Source organism: Myripristis murdjan, chromosome 17, assembly GCF_902150065.1.
Source record: "Myripristis murdjan chromosome 17, fMyrMur1.1, whole genome shotgun sequence".
NCBI classification, from domain to species: Eukaryota; Metazoa; Chordata; class Actinopteri; order Holocentriformes; family Holocentridae; genus Myripristis; species Myripristis murdjan.
This window is the reverse complement of record NC_043996.1, coordinates 21309781-21336161: the sequence shown is the minus strand read 5'-3', so window position 1 is coordinate 21336161 and position 26381 is coordinate 21309781. Positions and strand designations below refer to the sequence as shown.

Sequence of the window (26381 nt, the reverse complement as noted above, 5' to 3'; positions counted from 1 at the left end):
ACAAAACACAGAATACAGCAAAAAAAATTTTTGGGGAAAAAAATCAGATAAATAAATTAGTAGCCATAACTATTGAGAGAAAAACAGATTATTAGAATACAATTCTCAATGTAATAAATAACATAAAAAACACAACTACTACCATCGTGTGCCTATTAATTTTAGATCTGAGAGGAAATTAGCCTGCTACCAGCCAAAAAGACAGCTTAAACTGAATACATACTTTTATAGATTCTACTTCAGAGAACAAAACTCCCGTCACCTTTTATTTTCTCACATTTTATTATGCTGCATGAATAAAGTCTTCAAAGAATCAAAATAATGAATGAGTGATTATTGTTTCAACTGGAATCCAAGCCAAGTATTTATTTTGGGGTGAACACATTCTCATAATGCTGCAGTTAAGACCATGAAGCCTGAGAGCTATTCATAACGGCACACGGTCATTCACAAGTGCAGAGCCTGCGGACAAATTTCAACCGTGGTTTGGCAAGCAATCCATTAAATACGGTGGGCTCAGAGGATTCAGTGCAGCTGCTGTACAAAGTGGACAATCTTCAATGTGAATACAACATAATGATAAAAATGTTAGCATATAGTAGATCAAACTAATCTATTTGCATACTTTCAAGTAACATTTCTGTCAGTTTAGCCCTATGGGCATTTTAAACACTGGGGGGATTTTGGTGGGCCGGCTCTCTTCACAGTATTTGACCTGAGTGCTTCTTTTTGATTGAAGCAACATCCTACCTGCTGAGATTTGTTGAAGCGATGAATTTCATCAATGAACAGGATGGTCCTCCTCTTGCACAGTCTGAGCTCATTTTGTGCCTGCTTGATAACCTCACGAACCTCATTAATGGATGCGCTGGTGGCAGAGAGGGTTACGAAACGAGCGGTCCCCTTCTTTTTACTGGTGCTGGCGATTATGTGGGCGAGAGTGGTCTAAAAAAATACACAAACAAATACAAATATCTTTTGAATTAGTGCTAAGAAGGTGGATGTCAGTGTTTCCCTTACTTAAACATAAGGGCCACCCATAGCTGAAAAATGTAAAAACAATAAAAACTCATCCTGTGGCTTTATTCAGCCTACCTAAAAAACAAAATCAATTGCAACGCCAGCTCAGCTGTCAATATTTCACAGTATAAAACAAAAGACATTCAAAACCTGTAAAGCCTATCTGAACCTGAAAATGGGAGTCTGGAGAGAAACTAGCAAAAATTACCAACACACCACACATTGATCAGGGGAGAACATTTTTAAAACTACTAAAGTACTGCAGACACTTTTTCCATAACAATAAAGGCACCTTAATAATAATGGACACACCTACAGTATCTACATGCTCATTTTTGAGCCATATGAGTAATGTTCCAATTTATATAATCCACCTGAAAAAGTCCCCTTAGTCTGATGCCTGAAGACAGCCCCATAAATCTTCACTGTAAATCCCCCAGACCAAATCCAAAAATACTCCTAATACATAGGTTTATGCAACCTGAACCCTGTCAGAGGGAGTTAAAGAGGGAAAGTGTTAGTAAGGCATGTCGACAAAATCCAAGTGAGGTAGCCCATAACGATCCACAACACTGGCCTGACAAGCTATGAAGTCATTAACATGCTCTATTCAGGACTAACGGGCACACACGCCGATATCTCAGTCATTCAAAGCAGCAGTTAACGTATAAATGTTTTAAAGTAAGAGCAAAACAAAAAATATGAAATGTACATTTTTTTTTTTATTTATGATTGCTTTTATTCTTTCAGTTGTAGCTATTAATTTATATTTGCATTTCTGGTGTGTTTGTTTCTACTGTCTTTTAAAAAACCTCTTTCACCATCTTTATCTTTCAACATTCTTCAGTTTTCCTGCTTGAAACCTTGATCTTGATTTTACCTTAATCTTGTATTGCCTTTCTCTACAGCTTTCTGAGTATTAAACTCTGTAAACTCTGCTTTTAAATACACTGTATAATGAAACATTATCATGATTTTTATTATTATTAATAATACCATTGCAATTAACTAGTTACAATTCACCAAGGCCATCATCATCATCAAACACCAAATTATCCACATACACAACTTATGTTTGCAGTATAAAGATACAGATCACTTCACCACTGCCTATTATAACCATTTTGGGGTTGATACAAGATAACTATTAAGAATATTACATTCTCCACAAAATCAGTATAGGAGTTTTTCCCCAACTGTTAAAATAAGCAACATGAGTTAAAGCGTTGAACTATGTTCTATTTACTTCAGTGTGTACAATGGATATTTCTAAATCCATCTGGATTTTTAAAAAATAAAAACTAAACATTCCTTCAGCTGTGCAACACTTCTATCAGTGGTTTCCAACCCAGTCCTCAAGACCGCCCCCCCCCCAAGATGCATTGGCCTTAAATATTACCTGCTCATGTACATATGTTTCAGCCAATCAGCATGAGGCCCTTAAATGGATCAGGTGTGAAAGAGCAGAGCTGAAACAAAAACCTGCAGGACACAGGGGGTCACTGAAGACTTGTTTGTGAACCACTGACTGACTGAAAGAACCACTACTGCATTCATTGCTCAATGGCCACTTGATTGACCTGCTGAATATTATGAAGTTTTAGTGTTGCTTAGGGGAATATTACATTACTGGTGAAATGATTAATCTGTAATGACCAGCTGATTACACTGGGAGTTCACAGAGAGGTGGGCGTGTCCACACGTGTTCCTCCCGTTCACTTTTCCCTAACTTAAGGGCTTGCCTTGGACCTATGTGGGCGTGTCCTGGAGTGGCACGCTGCCTTTAGATAGGCCAAGGACGGATTTTATTTTGAAAATCAATTAAGCACTGAGGTGTTAATTGAGAGCAATCATAAACCCAAGCAGCCTCAATAACCATTGTTGTGAACAACAACAACAACAAGCCATTTCTTAACCAATGAGCCGCCCATGTGAAGCAGTGGGCAGACGGTCCTGCACCTCACCACACCTTTCCACATCCGGGCGGTCCCCACAGGATCAGGGAGGGTATCTCCTGGGAGTCCAGAAGTGACCGGAGGAGTGTGTGCTCGCCTACGACTTTGTTTTGACCGAAATACTCCTCCAGGGTGTTCGGCCGCAGTTTCTCCGCCAGGGGTTTGTCGATGGTTAGCAGTGTCCGCGGTGACACTCCGTTTTCTGGTTTAATTAGCGGCCCGCTGGGTACGGAAGCCTGCACGGGGGTCACTGTCTCAGCTGTCATGCCCAGCTCCGCCTCCCTCTGTAAATTGCGTTTTATTCCTTTATTCATAGCGTGTCCGGGACTGCGCTTGTTAGAAAACATTACATTCCGTTCACTTTTGCCTGAGACATTACTCCTGTTGGTGTGAAACATGGAGAAAACCGCAGACGGTGACGCACCAGTCGAGGAGCTAGCCGAGGGTTTGTTGACAGCGGGGCTGCTTGGGTCCGGTTCCGCTGAAGGTCGTGGTTTCTTCGGCGGTGGTTCGCTGTCTGTCGCCGCCTGAGGGCCGCCGCCGTCCAGCAGACATCTGTCCAGGTGTCCGTTGATTGTGGATGATTTAAAATCCTTGGAGCAAACCGGACATTGCACCAAGTCAGAAAAGGCTGTCGTGTCGCTCGCCATGTTGCTGCTTCCCGCAAAACTTTTGACCCTGAGCACGTGACCATAACATTGGCATTGGTGTTGCATTGTGGGTGGTGTAGTTCTTATTAGTTTTGCTTCACTGGCTGCACATACCAAAGTACAGTGTAAGTGCAGGTGGCTATATTAGAGAGGAATCGAGTGATTGAGCAATATTTTAATGAAAGAAGAAATAGGCGACACTAATACGACAAAAGAAATTCTTATGTTCTGACAGATCTAAGTAGGTAAGGTAAGGTGTGTGTGTGTGTATGTGTTGGTGGGGGTTATTTAACAATATGACAAGATAAACAGTATATAAGACAATGTAAAGCAGTATTAAGGTCATATATTTTGATGGGGCAATGTGGAGTCAGTAAGCACTAAGCATGTCATAACAGAGGTTTCTTAAAATAGTAAAATATGTGCAACAAAATAACACAAAAAAACCTAAATCAGTCCTTATATGCCTTTCTCCTCCTGTCAGGTCAGACAAAAGGCCCAGTCATGAAAAACAGGCACCAGAAATCACCAGGAAGACAGGCACTGGCAGCCTGGTTCCCCGGTCAGCAAAAGTGTCCCAGCTGAAGGCAGTTCATCAACATGCCGACAGTCAAAACATCACCGATCTGAGCTTTTTTCCCTACTTGGAGAAGGTGAAAACCATGCGCTACTTCTGGGAGATGAAGTCTGAAGTAAAGGTATGCATTGCATTTATGAATGTCACACAGGAGATAGCCAATATGTGCCAAGATGTATTAATGTGATGGTCATATTCACAGAGATGCTGTTTTCACATTGCAGACCATTCAAGTTTGATAGCCTATTCGTTAAACCAATCAATCGATCAATCAATCATGCCAAACTTCCAGGATGAAATGCAGTCAGAAACATGATAGTTGCAACCTGATCTGTAAAATCTGGTTATCCAGTGGCAATCAGTTTTAATTCAACCTGAGAACCACCAGAGGGTGCCAAAGATTAAAAGTCATTTTGGAATTATAAACAAAGAAACACACTTAACCACAGGGTGGCAACATACTGAGGTGTTCAGCAGAGAATATACTGCACTTCTCTCTGTAGTGTACATGAGAATTTGGCACAACTTACACAGGTATTTTCCTCAATAATGCAATACCTGAATGTCAAAATTCACCTTGTCTAAAGTGGATAAATATAACTCCATATGATGGATGGTAATTATGTATCACATTTCCACATGTAGGTTTATGCCGAGTACCTATTCAGCATGCAGCACAAGAGCCAGAGTATGAAATGTAGAGATTCAAATATTCAGATGTAGCAGTTGTGACCTGAGCATTCTACTAAGATGCACATCTGAGGCAGTGTAGTAATTACAGACCAGTTTTATTTTCTTAGCCAAGGGAGCCAACAGATTCATTAGAGCAGTGAGGGTACAGTTCAGCTCCGATCCAGAAGTGAGCTCATTATTTGTACTTGGCACCGCCAGTCATGAGGCCTTAAGAGCCCCGGGTTGTTCTCTAGACATGCCACACATAACTGTGATTGGTTTGGTTTTTCTTCTGCCTCCCCAGAGTGTCACTGTTGGCCAAATGATGCAGTCTTTGCCATACCAGTGACTGCACACTCACCTCCTAAGTGGCATTGCTTAACAATGTGGACTAAGTAAGGATTAATTTAAAATACCTCAGAGACCACCGAACAAACAAGCTGTGCACTAAAAGTTAATTTGAATGAGGATGCGGCAGTGTTCCTACAGTTAACTCTTTATTGTAATTACACTGTAATTACAGCTTATAGGACATAGAAACGAATGTTAATGAGAAGCCAACTGATATTGGATTTTGGGGACTGATACTGACTTTTGTGAATAAATAACTTTGGATAACAACATATCAGCATTTTTTTTTAATACAGAAAAACACACTTTTTGCAAGAAAGCATCAAATTTGGTAATCAGATATATGAATTAATGAATGAATGATTTATTTATGTGTCCTGCCACAACTGTGGCCCATCCCACAAAGGAATTATAAGACACCAAATAAAAATATATCAACATCCATAACAAAACAAAAAACACTGCTTGACACAACAAAACAAAGGAAGCAAACAAGCAATAACACAACAAACTCCAGGCACTCAATGGTACATTGCCATCTTCCCCTTATCCCAGGCCTTCTCAATGAAATCTGCGACTGCATGTGTTTTATTTTTAAATAGCCAGGTTAACATCTCTTTGCCCTGCATTTGGTGGATTGTCTGTACCTTAACTTGATTAAACAACTTAAATCTTAAATCATGGTAAAACGGGCAGTAAAAAAGAAAGTGCATTTCATTTTCTATTTCTCCAAGGTCACACATATGACAGAGCCTATCCTCCTCACTGGTTCCCACCCAACGGCCTGTTTCAATATGTAGGGGGAGGATACCTGATTGTATTTGGGCACACAAAGACCTCTTTTTCTTTGTGAGATAATACTTTACATAATTTTCAGTTCCCAATTGTGTTTTTACTTCCCTAAATGTGCGTAGTTTAGGCTTGCTTACCAGTCCACAAAGCCAATTCTTGCTGTTAATGAGAGATAACCTTTCTTTAACCATGCTGAGATCAACCTTCATCATATTATCCAGTACATCCTCACAACCTAGTCTATTGTACAACTCACAGAGCTCTCTTGTCCATACCCCATTTTTATCAATGTCCCAATAAAACACCCTTTTTGTTAGTCTACTGTCTGTAAAGATATGTACTGGAAGCATTTTATTTTACAGTTGTACAATAAAATTAATATTTTTAAGACAGTCAGACTCATGTACTACATACAGTAAATTTTTGTAAACAATGATGTCTGCTGAACAAACTATTTAATGGAAACACTGTTTGCAAATTTTCTCCTGTGCTTTTTGTGCTGCAGTATGCACTGTCTTTCTTGCATATCTGCCAACATATACACCAAAATACCAATATATCAGTTTTGGCTGGTAATATTGACCCGCTGATATATCGCCCAGGCTCCAAAGTGAACACAACATTGCCTCCTCTGAATGCCCGGACACAAAATTGCCTCCTCCGAATTGCAAAGACCGGTATCCAATCGAAGCAGCTCGGAGTAACCCCCCATGTGACAGCCCGTGTGACATTTGCAACTGTAATCCAATAGCACAGGCTATTTATTTACACCACGATCCGAGTGTCTGTGCTGACAGGGGCGATGGACCCCCAGTCATCACTGTCCACTGAAATCTTTGTCTTTTCAGCTTCAGTGCCATGTTGAAGTTTTCTGCAGTATTTGAATGACTGTAATTTTTATTCACATCATCTCTGAGGAGAGAGTGTAGAGGAAAAGGGGAAACAATGAAAGGCCTGCTTTCTAGAGAAGAAAGAGAGGGAGAAATGGGGGGGAAAGGGGATTAGAGAGAGAGAGAGAGAGAGAGAGAGAGAGAGCATGGTGTATTTCACCCAGGCACCCTTTGCTGGCACCTGTCACTCTTTAGTCATGAGGACAAACTGCCCGTCCTTTTGCTCCAAGTGCTGATAGGAGTGGGGGTTGACTGAATTAACAGCAGCTCTGGATGTAGTATAGCAATGTTTGGGCGGTGTCTACCCCAAGAACACCCCCCCTAATCAGAGTTCTGTCACCCCTCCTAAACCTCCACTTGAGAGTCTTCTCCCCAGGCTCCGAGAGACTCTTTGGAGTTATAAATCAGAAGGGCCGAACGTAGAGAAGATAGAAGAAGGCCGCGGAGCGAAATGAAAGTCATAGAAAACTTTCTCAAGGGCAGAGACATTTGGCTAGTGAGCAGCATGTGTCTGGTGGCCTCCTACCTCTGGCACACGCTGTGGGATTTACTCTGCTACAGGAGGAGGCACAGAGCATCCACTCCACCTAACATTAAGGTACAGAGAGGGCTTTTTGACTTCTTGGTTAACATTCTCACTCACAACCACATATTATCATCGGTAATGTGTAAGACATATACCTAGGTGGTATACCGAGAGAAATTTTGATTTATAAGGCTATCAACTCATTCTTTCTCACTTTTTTTTTTCAGACAAAGGCAGATACATTATGTGAAAATCCAGTTATTATTGCTTAAGGGTCTTACATATGTATCTGTTCTTTATTCCTGTCAAGGCTTAATGACGTGGTAAAAAAAAAAAAATCATATTCCAGTAATTTTGACAGCATACACCATAATTTTCATTTTCACTGGCAAATTATATTGAAATATATATTATGTTATTAAAAAGATATGGATTTTGCTTGGGTCTGTACCAACCAAAGGTGTTTTATTATATCTGATGATGATGATTTGTAGGCTGTGGCATCTCTGTTGCACGCCAACTTTTTTTTTCTTTTTTTTTTTTTCACATAGTTTTACTTTTACCAAAAAAATTGCAGCAACTGTGATAAGGGGCTAGCTACAGCTCCTGTAATCCTCCTTGGATGTTGCACTTGCAGTTTCGATAATATTTCAATCAATTTTTCGACCACAACTTTTAACAAGAGGGAAGGGAAAGTAGTTTATAGATGCCTTTAAGGTGCTAGATGTGCTGTGGTCATATGTTGGTTGATGAAATAGTGATGAAACTGATGAAATAGTACATAACAATTTCATATAGCATACAATTTGTCATCTCCAACATTCAGCATAATCACAAGCATGTTGTGGACAGTTCTATATTGTGCGCTGCAGAAAATCAAGTTGCTTCTTCATGGTTTGCCTCCCTCCAGCGATTGCCTCATGCTGGCCAGTGACAAGAATACTCTGGAAAGCTGCTAATACATGAGATCTTGGCAAAACTTGAGTGCAGGCCTATTCAGAGGGGACAACAGCAACTTTTCTGTTTCTTCTGATAATCTCCCTCTCATCTTAGGAATTGCCATGAGACAGGAGAAGCATTGATCTGAAAATGTGCAAAAGACACGCCAAATAGTGACACTGATATTTCATGTGGTGCATCTCTCTCCCTTGTATTTTTTAATCTCTACAGCCATGCTGTTATTATTGTCCTTATTATTTGTAATAAGACACCTACTTTCTGGCTGACACAGTAGTGTCCTTGTTTGCACCTCATCCTAAGTTATAAAAATAGTAAATACAAGAACACTTTTGTACCATTAGTCACTTGTATGTGCACTGGCTATTGTTATCGTTCTTGGTTACCTTGGCAGAGGCCATGATGCACAGTCTCCCTGACAGCACAGACTTTCTTATTGATGCAGCAGTAGAGTTTTACTTCTGTAATCCCTATCTAGCCAGTGAGTATTAAATCCCACACAGTCATAGGAGTTGTCAAGTTTATGGGATAAGTTTGAGGCGTTGGAAATCTCAGAGTATATGTCAACAAGAAGTGGGGATGAGTTTCATCTGTAATTATATTATTATAATTACCATAACCTCAGGCAGCTAGCTAGCACCACAGATGCTTCCTTCAGTATGGGATTGTCATTTTATTCAGTGCATAACCTTGTCTGTTCATTCAAAAAGGCTTTCGGTGCAGGTGTATTTCATATGTTACCTTTTCAGATAATTTGTCTGGGGCATTAAAAAAAAAGTTTGTATGGAAGACAAACAAGCTATTACTATGTAGTAAGAAGTTAACAAACACCTAAACTTGCTGAGTTCCTCAGCTGCAACTTTGGCACTCACAAGCACCATCACAGCATTGTGCTGTGGGACCTTTGGTTCTCCAGCTAAATGCCAGCTTTAATTGGATTAATTTGCTCAACCTGTGGCTGTTTGCACTTTCAGAAGTCATGTCATTCCCAGTACCACTCAGTCAGAGGAGAGATATAGGACACTGGTAATTATGTTATACATGTGTGTTTTACTAGTTTGTCACTAGTGAGAATAAGGTTGCTGTAAGTGAGTTACAGTGAATATGATAAAACATGAGATAAGGAGCCAGAGGTGTTTATAAGAAGAGAGTAGCGTGAATCTGCTGTGCAGACACAGTGAGCTCTAGTGGCAGAACATGATGCTGTGCAGAGCAGAGTATCATGGGCTTTGTGCAATTGGTGATTGAGAAGGGCAAAGAGCTTGCATCACACCATAGTAGAGTAGTATGTCTGATAGATTTGTCTGTACACTGTTGAATACTTGTTCCAGTTATTTGATGTTTCTGTCAAACCATTAATCTGATATGAAAAATTACCATCAGCTTAGTATCAAATCACAGTGTGCACATTTATAGGAATTAATACACATGATGTGATTATATCACATGTGATATATGTGATATAATCACATAAATAATATCCGTTTAAATACACACATTCTGTATGAAACTATCCTTAATGCCTTTAACGTACACCTCAATGACAAGCACTGTCACCCTCTCTTGTTTCCATTCCTCTCTTGGTATTTAGGAGAGCCACACTATTAATATACTGTACTGTGTGTGACTAAGCTCTTCCTATGTAACTTGGAGCATCCTGTCGCTAACCTTTATTACCCTGTATGATATATCAATGCAAAATCCATTTACATGTCCACACTGTTTACAGTGTATCATAAATGTCCAGTGATTGACAAAATGATGATATCATACGTGTAGCAGTGTAATTATACAGTTTTCATTACAGGAGTTTCAAGAGATAATAAATATTGATATTATAGTTTTTAATTGTGTAGTTACATCATTAAATCTTGTTTAAATTGTGAAATGTGAGTTATCAGCTCTGTAGACTCAGTAATTGATTTTAGTGCCATCTACCTTATATGTGGAAGGAGAGTGCCACCTGCTGCTCAAAATGTGATAAAACCAGAGGTCAGAGAGTGTTAGGCGAACAAGATAGCACTCCTCTAATTTGATATAATTTAGTTCTCATGAGGCAGTCCCATTCCAGCCAGTAAAATTTCTCAAAAACATATTTTGTAAAGTTATTGCATTACATTTTACAGACCTACAGCATGCAAATTGCAAATGATACTCTTGTGTGTCTTTGTGTGTGCGGGCGTGCGTGTATGCATGTGTGTGCATGTGCATGTGCATGTGCATGTGCGTGTGTGTCTGGAAGTGGGGCTGATCTGTTGAGTCAGCATTTTCCATCCTATGTCGAATTAAAATTCTTAACAAACTTTGCCATTCAAAAGTTGAAAGGCTACCAGAGTGTGGCAGCCAGCTGTGTTTACATTCCAAGAAAACACGAGGAACGAACATCAGAGATGCCTCAGACGTTCGCGGGACTTGTGTTTCATGGCTGCACGTTTATGCCCCCTGGTTTCCAAGAGAAAGTGTAGCCAGAGTTGGCAGACTGTGAAGTGTGAGGAGAGGAGAGACTGGAGAAGTGATTGAACATCCTGGCCGCCGCACACAACCCCGGTGCCTCGCAGGACATTGTGTTCTCAGTAGGGAGGGGGGGTGTGGGGCGTGTGTGTGTGTGTGTGTGTGTGTGTGTGTGTGTGTGTGTGTGCTCCAGTTGTAACGGTTCATCTTCTTCATCGTTTATGATTGCCAGAAGAATATCCTAACACCACACAGGCCACACTGCCACACACACCTTATACCGATCAAAAAAGATGTTGTTTAAGAGTTAAAACTTTAACACTTTGGTGTGAATAACCAAAGAAGATAACTCGACTCGTGATTTGCATTCAAAAAACAGTGCAACATTACCTAACATATTTTATTTAAAATGGCACGGGGAAGGAGACAAGACTTTAATCAGTGTGTCATGATGATGTCTTGATTGTGAGTGTTGTCATACAGGAAGTTAGGTGTGTAGTATTTAGGCACAGTAATCATCAAAGTAATTGTTTTTAACTGTTTGACAAATAAATATACCCAACATTTTCTGGTTACAGGTTCAATGCTAAGATTTGCCCGCTTTTTCTCTTTTTTGTGTCATTTTAAATGTATTATTTTGGGATTGTTATGGGTAGAGAAAGAAGAGAAATGATAAACAACTGTTGTTATTATTATCATTGTTGTTACTGTTATTGTTGATGTTGTTGTTGTTGTTGTTCTTCTTCTTGTTACATTTAAGTTTGCAAAGGGAAAAAAAATAATGTTTTAAATTTTCCTGTTTAAAGGAGATATGTATGTGCAAAGCTTCACTGTAGCACTTCTGATATCTCTGTGTGTATCAGTTTACTTTAGGAAATTTCAGAAACTCTTCGCCTAGTAAGTCAGTAAGTGTTCAAATTGAGAGGTCAACCAGGACACACACAAACACTCAGATACATAATACCCAACCCCACCCCATCACACACACACACACACACACACACACACACACACACAGGATTATTTCCAGAGATTATTTGATTACATATGCTGTCTGAGCTGTCATGCATGCAATGTTTCTGACCGCCCTGATAATTTTGCTGTCACATTAACTAAGCAACATTTCAGTCATGTACCAGTAGACTGGGCAGTGATCCCTCAGCTGCCACCTAGTGTACTGGAGCTGTGTGTACATAACACATAGTTCTGCTTGGCAGAGAAGGCGAGAGAATACTTGGAGCACTGATCATGATGCCAGTTCTTCCACTGGCATTAGTTTCACTGTGAAGTATCAGTGATAAAAACTCAATCTCTGCTTTATGTAATACGCCCCACCGGCCTAAAGCCTGTTTATATCCTCTGCAGACCTTAGTGACCTTAAGGTTTGCCCTGCATTAAGCAATACAGGATATAATGTGATAGTACCATAAAGGTCAGACATATATGATGGGTGCTGCTGTTCACTGTGCAGCAAAACTTAAATTTTTCATTTGCTAGGCCACCATTGTAAATAAGAATTTGTTCTTAACGACTTGCACGATTAAATGAAGGTTGAATGAAAATAATAATAATAGTAATGAACAGCTTTCATTTATATAATCACATACAGGAAATTTGCAGTTTTAACAAAGCTGTGTTGCAGAAATCTGACATAATGTCAGACAGTGTTGTCTTTTAATGGTGTATAGAATATATCACCTTCTCCTTTTCTTCTTCATGGAGAGATTAGGTTATGTGACCACCAGTGAAGTGAGGTTACTTTCCATGCCCCTCAGAGTGACACAACCTCAGTTGATGACCTATGTTGTCAAAAGTGCCTGTCATCTGTTACCGTCCAAGGACAGGTGTGAGTGACCCTCTCTCTCTCCCTGCGTGAATGATGCCTGGTTAAACGCCCATCTGTTTCTGCCCTGTCAGAGTCACCTGTCCTTTCCCCAGTGGCAACTTTGAGCAAGCAAAATAAAATAAAACTACAAAGGAAAACCGAGAGGTGACTCTCTGGAATAGGAAAGACTATGAAAGCTGAGCACACCACAGCATTGGTTCTCATCTGAATGAGAGAGCAGAATGATACTCAACCTGGTGTAGTGGCTTGTGTGGTGAAATGTGAACTGGCTGGTTACCCCTCTCACCTACCCAACCACACACCACCCCCTCCACCCCATTTCCCATGTTCTTATTGCTCACTGGACCTTACCCTTGCACTAACCTCACGCCAGAGAGACAGATGATTTTGGCCATGTCTTTGTGGGTCATTTTGCTGTCTGTGTCTCCTTTGCATGTTTTATGGAGGCTTACGCAAAGCTGGATGTGGCTTTAGCCTCCCCATCCCTGAGGACACCATGAGTTTACATAATCAGAAGACTTAATCTGAGGTGCTTCTTTTTTTGGTCAGCACATGTTGTAAACTTGAAAACATGCCAGCCATATAAAAGCCTCCAGACTGAAGGCATAAGTGTCGGGAAACAGATTAATTGTTGTCGATAAATTGTTTGATTGTTAACTTCCAAATGCATTTATGAAACATCATGAAACCTTGTGGAGAGGTTGGTTGTGGGATGAAGAACTGATCCACCTCTCACATCAATTGGCCAAAGTGGGTGTGTGATTCATTTTGGGGTGAATATCCAATGTGTGCAACTGACATATATTGACAATTGCATAGTGCTGGCAGAGGTATGTACTTTGTACATACCTCTATAAGTCGAATGCTTCTATAGCTGATTGGACAAAAGTGCCTTCTAAATGATGCAATGTGATCTAATGTATTATAATATAAATATCAATATAACTTAATTATGCTCTAACTTAGAGCAGCATGTGTTTGATGTATCATTTTGTCCTATGAGCTGATTCAAAGCCCACGTGTCTCTTGTTAGAGTAAATCACATATATTTTGATAGGTTTATAGGGAACATGGTTTAAGGTCGTATTACAAGTGCTAAGTTAAAATTGACTCCCAACAGTCTTAACTGTGTACGAGAAAGTGCACATGAATATCCCCAGTGGATGTGTTTGTCAGTGAGCAGGCATCGTATAAATCATCCCTGTCACCCATCTCCACTTTCAGCAGGAGGGAGAGAGATCTCACTGTAGCTCCCCTTTGCCATGGACTACAAGCTTCCACACGTTTCGTGACACTGAGTACTAGTTAAAGGCATTCAGCAGATAAGGAGGATCCAACAAAGAGGGAATTTCCATTGCAGTGGTTCTATTGCAATAACTAAATCCTTGCATAGTATGCAATGCCATGAAAGTTATCAACGTATTATCAACGTAGGGGTGTGGCACGTTTTCCTCAACTCGTGTTGTATTTTGAGATGACCTCAAAACGTCTGCTTCTACTTCGAAATAAAACACCCTCTAACCTCCCACTTCACCCTTCCCCTTTTCTGAACACCTGTGTGATCCCCTCAAGAATGTAGAGCAGGCATGTCAGACTTAAATGACAAGTCTCTTCATCCTCATTTGAATAGGAAAAAGAACAAGATGAATTAACAGTGTCACACTTGCCTGTGCACGCCAGAGAGGTACTGTGTACACTGACCATTCTGACACCTGGCAGGCGAGTGACAGTGGTGGGCTTAACATTTAAAGGCTCTCAAATGTCTCACAACCCAAGAAGTGCCAAGCCCCTGCCCCTGCCCCGGCCCCCCGCCCCAAAAACTTTTGCCCCTGCTGACGTAGGCCTCTGTCGTTTACATTTAGGGAGTCTGGCTTACTCCATTCTTGAAACCATTTCTCGTGTGGACAGCGGCAGGTGCCTGAGATAGAGGGTGAGAGAAATAGGGAAGTCTCTTGACTGGACTACTACAAGCCAGAGCTCAAAGGGGCTGCTTCAAATTACGTCTGCTTTCCATAGGAGACATTTAAAAGTGTTTTTTTGGTGACTGTTTTTTTGGGATTTGACCTTGACGTCATATTTTTGGTGAAGTCGATTTTTGTATTTTCTCTGTCATTTTTCCAAATTTTAATGCGTTTGTGTACCAAAGGGGAGCATTGAAGGGTAGAGCTGGCTACGTTTTTTGGGCAAGTCTTTCCGTCTGTCTCACGGACGTTATTGGTGCTTTTTTTGTCTAAAGTGAGTGTCTTAACGTGATTTCGTCTCACCTGAAGCCATGAGTTCAAAGGTAATGAACACAACAGGAGACCAGAAAGATGGCAATGGCTCAAGCTTTGACTTCATCCAAAATCGTATTGAGTCACTGAGTAGCAAGATGGACAAGCTCATCAACATCCAAGAAAAGGTCCTCAATCGACTAGATGGAATGTCTCAGGACATTGGCGGCATTGAAATGGATATGGAGAATCTTAAGGTTGACAAAGAGGAGATCCATATCACAACCAGGTTTATGAACCCGCCCCAGGTTGTAGGGGGGGACGTGAAGGAGATATGCCAGGAGATGAGCTCTATCATGTCTGTTGTTAACCAGCGCTCAGAGCAGCAGGCTCAGAAGCTTGAGGGAATGGAAAAACTGGTCCTCAGTATGCAGCAGGTAATCATCTTCATTGGGGAGACGGTGAAGAGTTCCCGGGTGATGGAGATGATGTTCAAAGGCCCTGCAGCTCGAAAGGCCTCCAAATCTAAAGACAATAAAGGCAAACTGGCCAATAAAAGGCAATCACCTGCAGACACGGTAACCAAGAAGGCTGACAAGGTGAGCCTGAACAAGCATGCACCAACTCAAAAATTCTCTCTTCACTTCAAGTGTGTATTTACAGTAAAACGTGAACTTTTTTGCTTTTGTGTAGAAAAGACCTTGTTACAGGAATATGCTTTAGCTTTTGCTGTACATTGCCATTGAATTTAACATATTGCCATTTGACATTTTAAAGTGCACATTTAACATTTTGAAATGCCTGGAGAGATGGCCACAAGAGTCCAGCCAACGCTTACTGCTACACTCTCTATTTTCAGCGTTGGAAGAGATGCAGCGTGTTTTCCATCAGTTTGAATCGTTAGGTCTTATTTGTGTCTTCATGTTCTTGGCACTGTACAAGAAAGTGATCGTAGCAGCAAAGCTGACTACTGAAGAGGAGTTCTCTTTCTTAGAAATGAGTTTTGGCATGTGTGTTGAATTTCCCATATAATGGGAAATTGATGTTGGGCTTTGACTTGATCAGATTTAACGCACTAATGATCAAGGGTCGTGTAACTGAGAGAGATAATGCAGAACAATTTCACTTTGGCCACATGAAGCGCCACTTTAACTCTGTTGCATCCCTACCCATGCTAGATGTAACATGGCTTCTTAGGCAAGAAAAAACTCTGAGAGCCCCAGTAGGGCATGGGATAACTAGTGTGAAGCCAGAGGGGAAATGTGAGCCAGGTTTAGAAATGCTGTTTTTAGGTGTGGGGCTGCAGTGTTTGTGATCTAAAAGTGCTGTAACCCCAAGGCTAGCCAGGAGTCTGGTGTCAACAGATAGTGATGAGTCAGTTTTTTCTCTCCTCCTCTCTCTAGAGGTCTCTTTACTCACATCTTTTATCTATCAAACTTTCTATCTTTCATGTCCAGACTCTCATTTCCATCTCACTTCTAAAGTACTTTGAAGATGGAAAGAGGCGGAAAGTACTTAAGGTTTTTGCAGATGGCACATTTTTCATATTGCAAAATGTCTGTGTCTGTTACCCACATCAAAATCCTATGCATTTTCTGAAAAATGTTTACCTCCTGCAGTGGAGATTCTGCCATGATAACAGTGTCAAACTAACCTTCAACTGAATGTCTATATTTAACACAGCATGCACTGTTTCAGAATTTTTGGCACAGGTTCAGAGAAGTAAATATACAGATACTGTATGTAAATATAACTTCAGTGAGTTCTAAGGAATGTATAGGTCCACTGTGTAAATCTTTTCCTACGAGTGGTGGTCTCTCATAAGGATAAAGCTTTGCTCTATAACATAATGTAATTCTTAACTTAATGTCTCAACTTTTCCTGACTCTGAACTACCCAGAGCATGGGAAATCTGGCTATTCTGCTTGCCAATTGTTTTGAGACTCAAAGGCTTTTCCTATGGTGATTCATTGCGTTAAAGTCACCTCCAAAATCAAAACTAAGGTTTTTGTACTGTCTTGTAATACAAATGTAAGGCAGAGACTGTCTCTCTGAAGGTCAGCAAGTGCTGTTTAGGGTCACTCATAGATATCCAAAAGTAAATTATCTGCAGGGTCACAACACTTGCATGGCTACAGATGTCAGAGTGGTATCCTTTTTCATTTATACCCTTGGAGCAAAGTGTAAACTCACAGAGAGTGTGGTTGAGATATCATGTATAAAGGTTGCCACATTATTAAGAAAGTATATGTGCACTATACGATGACTTACAATGCACAGTGCATCATAGTACAGTCACAATTCTTTGTATTTGTATATTAATAATGATATTGCATTTTCATTTCATCTGCAATAATTAATTGTTTTACATTTTGAAGAGTTTCTTTAACTGTCCAACAACTTTATGGCCATATTATTTCTCTGTGATTAATGACCTCATTCCAATGTGATGGCTCCTGTGTGACTCGCATTTCAGGGAATTTCTGTTGTCGTCAGAGTGCTTGTCAGGTGGTCACTCTATCTCCTTCCACCTCCAGAGGTGTGAGATGTCTGCCTAATAACTTCTGTTACTTTAGCCCCTTGCACACTGTCCCCAAACTCCCGACCACAGATTTGTACTTCAGAAAACACTGCTGTCACTTTGGAAACTCTATACTGGAAATATCTCCCCTGTCCCACCGCAGGGCTGTGTTTACCTCACGACAGCATTCAGAGAACAAATGTGAGACGCCCTGGTTTCAAGATGTATTTTTTCCATGCTACCCTGATCATAGAGTCTTTTGTGAGTTCCCCCTGCTTTCGAAATTTGAATAACGGCCTACGGTCGCTTGTAATATTTTCCACTCGGGGTCAGTATTGCATTCCATCACTGAGTATGACAAGTGATAAGCTATAAATTCACAGCCCTGCCATTCTGTCTATCCATCTGCTATGTCTAATCAAAAGCATGCCATCATCCAAGTCAGTCTGTGCACTGAGAAAAGAACGAAAGTGCTATCTCTGTCTACCCTAACAACAGGGATGTTATTGTTTATACTAGTTTGCTCACTACCTTTTGTAACTTTATTATCCCTTTACTTGTTTTGATTCACCTCTTTGTTGTGCATATATCACTATCTGGAACTACCTACCTTCAACAGATCCTCTCTTAACATGTAACATCGCTTCCATCCCATGTGTATGCATTTAACCCTTGCAAGCTTTGCCATCTTGTCTTTTTAACAGAACCCTACCTCTAATAAAGCTGTGAAAGCGCCTGAAGACATAACTCCTGCATGTGAACCCAATAATCAAGAGGCTTCTGCTTTTCCCAAGATAAAGCTCCATGGACCAAAGCATTTCCTCGCCTCCCGTAAATGTGGAAACTTTGTACGTTCATTTTACATATTGTCAGTATCTGTACAGGAACTGATGTATTTATGTATTATATATATGTAAATTGGGCTGAAGATTTAGCATTTTTGAACCCCAGTTTGTTTCAAATTCTTGCCCTAGCATATTTTAGTTTAAAGGGATACTTTGACATTTTAACATGTCGCATTGTGACCAGTCCCGTGTAGCCACATAAAAGCCATTAAAGTTACATTGTGCTACCCGAAAAGGTTTGTGGTCTTTCATTTTAGGTGCTGACTAGTCGATATCACCAGGGCAAATGAGCCAATTTTATGGAAACTGAAGTGCAAAAGTAGGAAGTTTATGGTGAAGAAGAACCTACCAACTCAAAATATCATAGTAGTCCTTTAAGGAAACATGTTAACCAAGACATTTCTCAGTGATGATGTCCATATTTTATAACATTTTATTTATTTTTTGCTTTTTCTTAATTTGCATTTCACAGCTGAAAGACCACAAAGTCAAAGATGGGAAGGAGAAGCCCTGTATGAGCCTAAAGGGTCTGAAAGCTCAAAAGAAGAAGAAGCCCCCAGACACAGCAGGTGCTTGGATCATACCACAGTCAAAATAATCTGATAAACACAGCAGCAGTACTCACAACAAGTACAACATATAAATGAGACCATGATTTTGCTCTCAATTTTTCCAAGTCATGAGAGGTACCTGGTCAGTCAGAGCAGTCTTCTGCCGCAAAATAAACAATTGCAGCCCACTAACATGTATACTTGGACACAGAAACCAAGATTGGAAGGTCAGGCTGACATAAAAGACAACCTCATGCCATTCTGTTTTACCTTTTTTTCTTTTTTACTGAAGATTATTCAGTCATTGCTTCCCCATCTCAGTATGATTGGCAAGTTATGTTTACTACTTTTGTTAACTGAGACTACATCCAATGACTTTTTGTTTGTACCTTTTTTTAGACACTGTTTCCTTGAGGAAGCAGGCATTGCTTCTAGAAGAAGTACAGAAACTCAACAGGGAGAATGCAGAGAAATCACGCCATCAGCTCACCCCTGGAAGTCTGGATCTGGAGGCTGGAGTTTCCCCTGAAGATGCAAACCTTGATTCCTCCAGCTGCAACTTGCTGGACTACCTCCGTGAAGACTCCAAAGTTCCTGTGGCTGAGAGAGATGATTTGTGTGAGGGGAAAAATGTGGAGGAAGATGGGCAGAAGGGGAATGAAGACAAGGCAGCTGTAAAGGAGACAGAAACCAAGCTTGAAGAGGATCTAGTGAAGGAGAAAGAGGAGGGGCTGGAAGTCCCAGAGGAGAAGGAGAAGGAGAAAGAAAAAGAGGAAGCTACTGCTGCCAAGGAAGATTTGCCACAAGTACAGGCCTCAGAACCCCAAGATGCTCAGAAAGATCCCATTCCCATAAGGTAATCTATTTTTAACTCCTAAAGCAAAATGTTAAGCTCATTCCTTAATTTGTTTTGCTTTCTTTATAATTTAATATTTGAATAGGAGTGAAATAGGACCTTGTTAATCTGAGTCTTACATTTCTCAAGAGATTCCTATAAATGAAAAAGGTCTATGTGACATTTCTCTCAATACTAAGACTATGCCCCCAATTAAACCTCTTTAGCCATGCTGGGCTCACCAGTGGCTCCATCATTACTGAACCATTGTGCACAGCCAAGATTTACTGAAGCCCAAAGACCTTTATTACTTCCACCAAGGAGGTGAAACCTCCAGCAGGGGTTTATGTGATCGCCCCCATCCATCTTTGCATCCATCAGTAGGGTAACTCCAACATGTGCTGACAGTTTTGCACTGAACTTGGTGGGAAGGTTGGTGATGGATCAGTGAAAAAGTGACTGACTTTTCAGACCAATCAGTCTCAAGGGGGTGTGACAATGATTGGGGCTTAGCGCAAATAAGGCTATAGGAACAAATGCAGCCATGTGACATCATGAAACCTGGAGAGCGCGGTCATGGGTGAAAGTGACACTGACAAACTTTCCACATGGATTGGGTGTGTCATTTCATCATTCATCAGCATCAGCATCATTGCCTAAAGGGGGTGGGTATTAGCACCAACAGTCGTGAACTTAACTAAATGCATCCACATAACATTAGAAACCCCGGTGGGCAGGTTGGTCATCGTTCAAGGCTACAATGACCAAATTTCCTTGCTGATTGGCCTAAAGGGCATGCCTTGTGACAGCAGCATTGTTGAAAGGGGGCTTGGCTCAGCACAAACAGGGCCATAACGTCCACCTGCAGCCTTGGTGGCGGTCCGCACTCTGCTGAGTCCCTTCTTGTTTTTAATTGTAGTCAATTGTAGGGGTTTCCAAAGATACCAAATATGTCGTGCTGAATTACGTGAAAGTGTGTATGTATGCACAGCTAAGACATCTAAAGCCCCTCCCAGCCCCCCCATTTGATGTAAAGACGCCATACAAATGACATCTTGGAATTGAATATTTCACTAAATATAAGTGTGCCATAGCTTAATTTAGTATTGGAGCAAGCAGATACATCCATTCATTCATTCATTTTCCAAACCACTTATCCTCATAAGGCTCACGCAGATATAGAATATCCAAAATCTCATTGATTCAAAGGATTTAATTTTGTGTTCCCTTCTACACAACCAAATCTACACACTGTTTTATTTATTTATTTTAATCCTAATAATAAAAAAGGAATTAATCAACTTTGTTCCAGCAGTGATGACCACAAAGGTGCCTCCCCGTTTCCAGAGGCTGAACAGGACCAGTTGGCACAATTTAGCGCCAGTAGTAAGCGCCATGTGACCGACGATGACGCTGTAGTGGAGGACCACAAGAAGAGCCGAGTGGAGGAGGGAGAGGAGGAGGAGGAGGAGGAGGAGGAGGAAAAGGCAGAAGAAGAAGATGAAAAACAGAATCTGGAGTCTGACGGCTGGGCCGTCTTCAGGGCAGATGGAGTTGAAATCCAAATGGAGCTAAAACAAAGAGTGGAGAAAAAGAGACAGGAGGAAAATGTTACAGAGAGCAAAGATGATGATGATGATGATGATGCTGAGCGATACTTTATTGGTGAGTCTGGACATCTTTACACTGGTCAGAGAGCAAGGTCAAAAATTTTAATTATGGCCTCCTGGCTATCCTCATTGATGGCACCAGAATGCTTTGGGATTGTAGTTGATTATGATACTAACAGAATTAGAGTGCAATGGTATCTATCCAAGCAAAGTAAAGCCTTTTTTATTAGTCTGGGACTAAAAATGGCATAGATCCTCTGTCAGGCATGGTTGCTTTTCCCTGATATCTAAATAACTATTGTGTCTTTAGTCCATGTTTATCATGGTGTTTTAGCACACATGGCATGCTAATTTGATTATCACTGTCATGACAGTCAGTCTAAAGCCACATTCTAACTGATTAACAATGCAGCTTCTGTGTTCTCACCTTCCTTTTATCTTATTAAAACACATTATTTATTCTTCTTGTCTCCCATCCTACTTTAGACAACAGCCCTCCTCCTGCAGCTCCCTTTAATCACCGGATTGTGTCAGCCAAGCCCAACCAGATCAATAACTTCTACACCATCAATCGGCAGGAGGTCCTTGGCGGGTAAGCGCTGCACTTCTGTTCGAGCATCCATGTGGCGTAAAAAAAGTAAAAGCTACTGACCATTTGATCACACACAGATCAAAGAAAGAGTGTGAAAGAGCTGCTCAATTCCCAATAAAGCCTAATTGCGTAACTCTCCTCGCTCCTCACATCTCTTCCCTCCCCTGGTTCATAACTTCAGAGTCACGGCAGTTATTTTTACTTTAGGACTGTGGGGTATGTGAAACTGTATCCCCACTGCCAGCTGGTAGCTAATCACTAAGTGTTAATCCAAATCTTCAAAGAGTAGAGACAGCCCTACTCATATTTAATGGAATAACAGATAAAGCACAACACTCTCCTGTAACTTCTCTGTTTGAGGAAAATATGTTTTGAATTTGCTGTGTGGGTGGAAAAAAGTGCATCAAATATTATTTCCACCCCAATTTTAACAAGTGTTCTGGTGAGGGAGCGTCCCAGTGAGCAACTTTCTAGGATTTGTGACTTGCAGGTGACAAGAGTTGGCAACCCTCAGTCTGACCCTCTTCACAGATTACGGTTACACTTAAAGGACTGGACTCTCAACAGGTGCAGCTACAGAAATCTGTACTTGAAAACAGGGTACTCATTTTTTCCCCCACTTTTTTCCTTCAAGGGGCCGTTTTGGCCAGGTGCACAAATGCGTTGAGAACTCCTCCGGTCTCACTTTGGCAGCAAAGATTATCAAAGCCAGGAGTCAGAAAGAGAAGGTAAGGGACATAATGTGCACTATGGTAATGATATAGTCCTATTTTGACTGCAGCAGCTCTATGAGGGCCATTAAACATACTATGAAAGGCAGGGGCCCAGTCACAATTTTTAGTACATGCACTGTAATGCTCCAAGGCCGCTTGGAACAGAAGCTGAAGGCATACCTCTCACCTAGGTGAGAAATATTTGACCTAGAAAAGAGGAGGCATTGTCTCATAGCTGAGAACAGCTGACATTTCTGATTGTGCACATGTGTGCTTGCTTGTCTGCGTCTGTCTCTGCATCCATGCTTGTCTATGTCCATGTCTGCGTCTGTGCTTGGCTGCGTCTGTGTTTTCGGTAGGAAGTGGTGAAGAATGAGATCCAGGTTATGAATCAACTGGACCACGCCAGTCTGATCCAGCTCTATGCGGCATATGAATCGAGGAATGACATCATCCTTGTACTTGAATAGTATGAACATTTTATTCTTGCATATTTTTATTTATTTAGACCAAGCTTCACTGACAGACTGAATTATGAACGGCTTTATATGATTAATTGAATTATGAATTGACTTTGTCGCTGAATCAACACAACCCTGGTAAAACAGATAAAGCAATAACTGAGATTTTACAAAAAATGATCTAGATTCTGGGTGTTTGGATTTTAAAGTGTTTTTTTTTTTTTTTTTTTGCTTGTTTTTAAAATATCCATCTGCGTGCTCCTGCAGTGTTGATGGAGGGGAGCTGTTTGACAGGATCATCGATGAGAACTACACTCTGATGGAGCTCGACGCTGTCATGTTCATCAGGCAGATCTGTGAGGGTCTGCAACACATGCACAAGATGTACATCCTACATCTAGACCTAAAGGTAACAAAGTCAGCCAAATTTGTTGTAAGATTTTTTTTTCAGAGTGTGTGTTAACAGTTGAAACAGAAACGGCACAGTCTCAGAGTTTAATCAAAAGTCAAATGGGTTTGTTTGTCATTAATTCCAGCCAGAGAACATTCTTTGTGTGAGCAGAGCCACAAATAAGATCAAGATCATCGACTTTGGTCTCGCCAGAATGTAAGTGTTTGCATTTTACATCAGATACACATTTTGATTTATTTTTGATAAAATAAGCCACTGAGGCAATACAAAATCTTAAATGATGTCCCCACGTAGATATAAACCAAGGGAGAAGCTGCGAGTGAATTTCGGCACCCCCGAGTTTCTTGCTCCTGAGGTAATCAACTACGACTTTGTGTCGTTCAACACAGACATGTGGAGCCTGGGAGTCATTACCTACATGCTGTGAGTAAGCACACATGCACACACAGTAGACGCTCTCAGTCACACAGACACACACTAATGGTTTCCTGCCTCTTCCGTGCAGCCTCAGTGGTCTGTGCCCCTTCCTGGGCGATGACGACAATGAAACTCTGAATAATATCTTGAGCTGTAAGTGGGGCTTTGAAGAAGAAGAGTTTCGAGACACCTCCAGCGAGGCCAAGGACTTCATCACCAGACTCCTTGTTGTTAATAAAAGGTACCCATCTTCTTTCTCTGCCTTGCAAGATCAAATATAATTGTATCTGTGCTCAAGTATCCTGATATTGTAGGGATGACTATTGCTGCTTTCGTAAGATATTTATCATTCAACAATTACCAGTGTTGTGGATATGATGAGCAAGCAGGTAGTGGCAAATAATAGAACAGCCACAGCAGTTTAATACATAAGAAAATTAAATGCATCCCTTTATTGTAATACAGCCTTAAAAAAAATAACACCTGATAAAATATCCAAACTCAAGTCTCATGTCACAATATCGATTTACTATGAGTGTATCACCCAGCCCTACTTAGAGTCTTTCTGTCCAAATCTTCATTCATTTCAAGAGTTGATTATTTATTAATTATTTTTGTGGCACTGTGTGACTCTGCAGCTGGAGGATGGGCACCGCTGAGGCCTTGAGACATCCTTGGCTGTCTGACCCCGTCCTTCATCACCACCTGTATTCAAAGGTAGAGTACACACAGCCTCAGCCCTGTATTGTCAGCGCTCGTGAATACATGGAGACACTCTTGTGGTACTTGAAGCACTGAATCCTCTGATTTTTATAGAAATGGTAAACAGGAATCGTGGACAGAGCTCATATTTGAGTTTCAGTTTCTGGACTTTCTATGTGTAGCAATGAAAAGAAGAATAGGAAGCTATTCAAGATTTCAGTGTGTTTCTGCTGTCGTTATTCAAATTTATTTAAATAATAATAATAAAAAAAAAACAAAACAAAAAAAAATAGTAACTACCTTTCAAGGAATGGGGAAGATTTTCAGTCTTTATTATGCATTATTGTGTTGCGAAAAGGTTTGATTTATTGATGGAATTCTTTTTTTTTCTTTTTTTTCAGAAAACCATGTGCAAATCACGACGATCATCAATTGTGCCCCCCACAGATAGTTAAGGTGAGTCTTTCTTTTTACCGTTAAAGTTCACAAATCTAATTTTGCTGGACTGTATGGCCTGTTTTAGTTTGAATTAACTCTATTTTGTCGAAAGAGGTCAGAATTAATAAAAGTCAGTATGTCAACCCTCAGAGGAATGCTTTCAAATTGTCCACAAGGGGGAAGCATGTTTCAAATTTTGTGCAGGGTGGAAACAAGAAGGGAGCTACCTGTGCTTTACAGATGGTGGCCTGACTGAAATAAATTTGCCTGTCATTTTCAGGGCTTTACAATGACGTGATGGCTCCCGCTGTGGCCACTCGGACCAACCCTCCTGTACATGTAGATTACCAGAGCCTAGCCTACGGGTGCACCTGTGGCATTAACCACCATTTACCATGCAAACCCTTCTCCTGACATATGATGTACTCTTGCATTGATGCAAACATTCAAGGAGAGGGTAAGCAAGAAGTAATGGGATTTTGGTTGATCAGGGTTTAAATGTGGATAATCACATCATGCATCATTTCCTGAAAATATCTTCTCCTTGAATGGTGTTGAATTCATAGCTGTAATGCTAGAGGCATATGGCATTACAAAATGGTGCTAATGCCATGATCAGACCTTGCTTTCTCTGGGGCGTGTAATGTCGAGTAGATATCGGTCTTGATTTTGGTGTGACACGTTTACCTTGAAAGTCGAATGTGTGCAGTGCTCTCACTCCCTCACTGTCAAATATCCGTCCCGTTATCCGCCCTCATCAGCTCTCTTTCCATACTCGTCATTCACCGACCACAAGGTTCGCACAGTGTGCTGTGACTGTACGCTGCTGTTCGTTTCACTTTCTGCTACAAACCCCTCCACCCTACATGTTTAAAAATGTACCTCAACCACCACTGTATGAAGGCTATTGCATGAGTTTGTGCTGTATGATGGCAGCAATGTGTGTTGTTATTTCTGCCCTTTCAGTTGCAATTGTTACTCAGCGTTGTTTGTTTTTGACATGAACTGTAAATAGTTTCTGACGTGTAATACATGTAATAAATCCCGAGCGACTGCACCGAACAGATGCAACACAGTAAATGAACTTTTAGCTTTTCTCATAATTAGGAGATAGACTTAAAGAATAGATCCAGGATGTGTGTGGTATGTACGGACTGAATGGAATTTATGTGGTTGGATTCATGAGCTGTAGTATGTGCACTTTATAATATTATTTATTTAAACAGAGGTAACACATGAAGCTAGTCCCAGCCGTTTAGGAAAATGTCATTGGAAAGGCTCGTATGCTTTTCCCCACATCCCATATATCTGTTTCACTCTGCTTTGTCCATGTGTGAATGAGGAGAACACATTTTTACTTTATAATAAAACAATTCAAGTCTTA

The 26381-nt window shown here is 40.7% G+C and overlaps 2 protein-coding genes across 4 annotated transcripts in view; one reads left to right on the top strand and one right to left on the bottom strand.

Annotated features, from left to right (window-relative positions):
• wrnip1 (WRN helicase interacting protein 1) overlaps nucleotides 1–3625 on the bottom strand; it is a 12229-nt gene extending 8604 nt beyond the window's left edge. Inside the window, exons 1-2 of the mRNA XM_030074260.1 lie at nucleotides 2990–3625; nucleotides 751–945 (exon numbers count right to left, since the gene is read on the bottom strand). Of these exons, the coding sequence (XP_029930120.1) occupies nucleotides 751–945; nucleotides 2990–3625 (831 nt within the window). The remainder of the gene's footprint in view (nucleotides 1–750; nucleotides 946–2989) is intronic.
• On the top strand, nucleotides 3606–26381 carry mylk4a (myosin light chain kinase family, member 4a). 3 transcript variants are annotated; one of them, XM_030074258.1, is made up of 16 exons: nucleotides 3606–3875; nucleotides 4110–4323; nucleotides 18126–18269; nucleotides 18739–18835; nucleotides 19217–19673; nucleotides 20968–21317; nucleotides 21749–21854; nucleotides 22489–22582; nucleotides 22927–23036; nucleotides 23296–23437; nucleotides 23565–23635; nucleotides 23735–23863; nucleotides 23946–24098; nucleotides 24496–24574; nucleotides 24961–25015; nucleotides 25278–26381. In XM_030074258.1, the coding sequence occupies exons 2-15, from the start codon at nucleotides 4288–4290 to the stop codon at nucleotides 25012–25014; spliced, it is 2022 nt and encodes a 673-aa protein (XP_029930118.1). In that variant the 5' UTR covers nucleotides 3606–3875; nucleotides 4110–4287; the 3' UTR covers nucleotide 25015; nucleotides 25278–26381. The 3 variants fall into 3 exon arrangements, with proteins under 3 accessions (XP_029930118.1, XP_029930117.1, XP_029930116.1); XM_030074257.1 differs by having other exon boundaries at nucleotides 20965–21317; XM_030074256.1 differs by lacking the exons at nucleotides 3606–3875; nucleotides 4110–4323 and adding an exon at nucleotides 14960–15499 and having other exon boundaries at nucleotides 20968–21019; nucleotides 21101–21317.

What these genes read in the sequence shown, in the direction of transcription:
- mylk4a (XM_030074256.1), top strand. Translation starts at nt 14,960, where the DNA reads ATGAGTTCAAAGGTAATGAACACAACAGGAGACCAGAAAGATGGCAAT. An exon ending in ATCATCCTTGTACTTGAATA is followed by an intron (nt 23,037 to 23,295) that starts GTATGAACATTT and finishes GTGCTCCTGCAG; the next exon opens with TGTTGATGGAGGGGAGCTGT. An exon ending in ATCACCACCTGTATTCAAAG is followed by an intron (nt 24,575 to 24,960) that starts GTAGAGTACACA and finishes CTTTTTTTTCAG; the next exon opens with AAAACCATGTGCAAATCACG.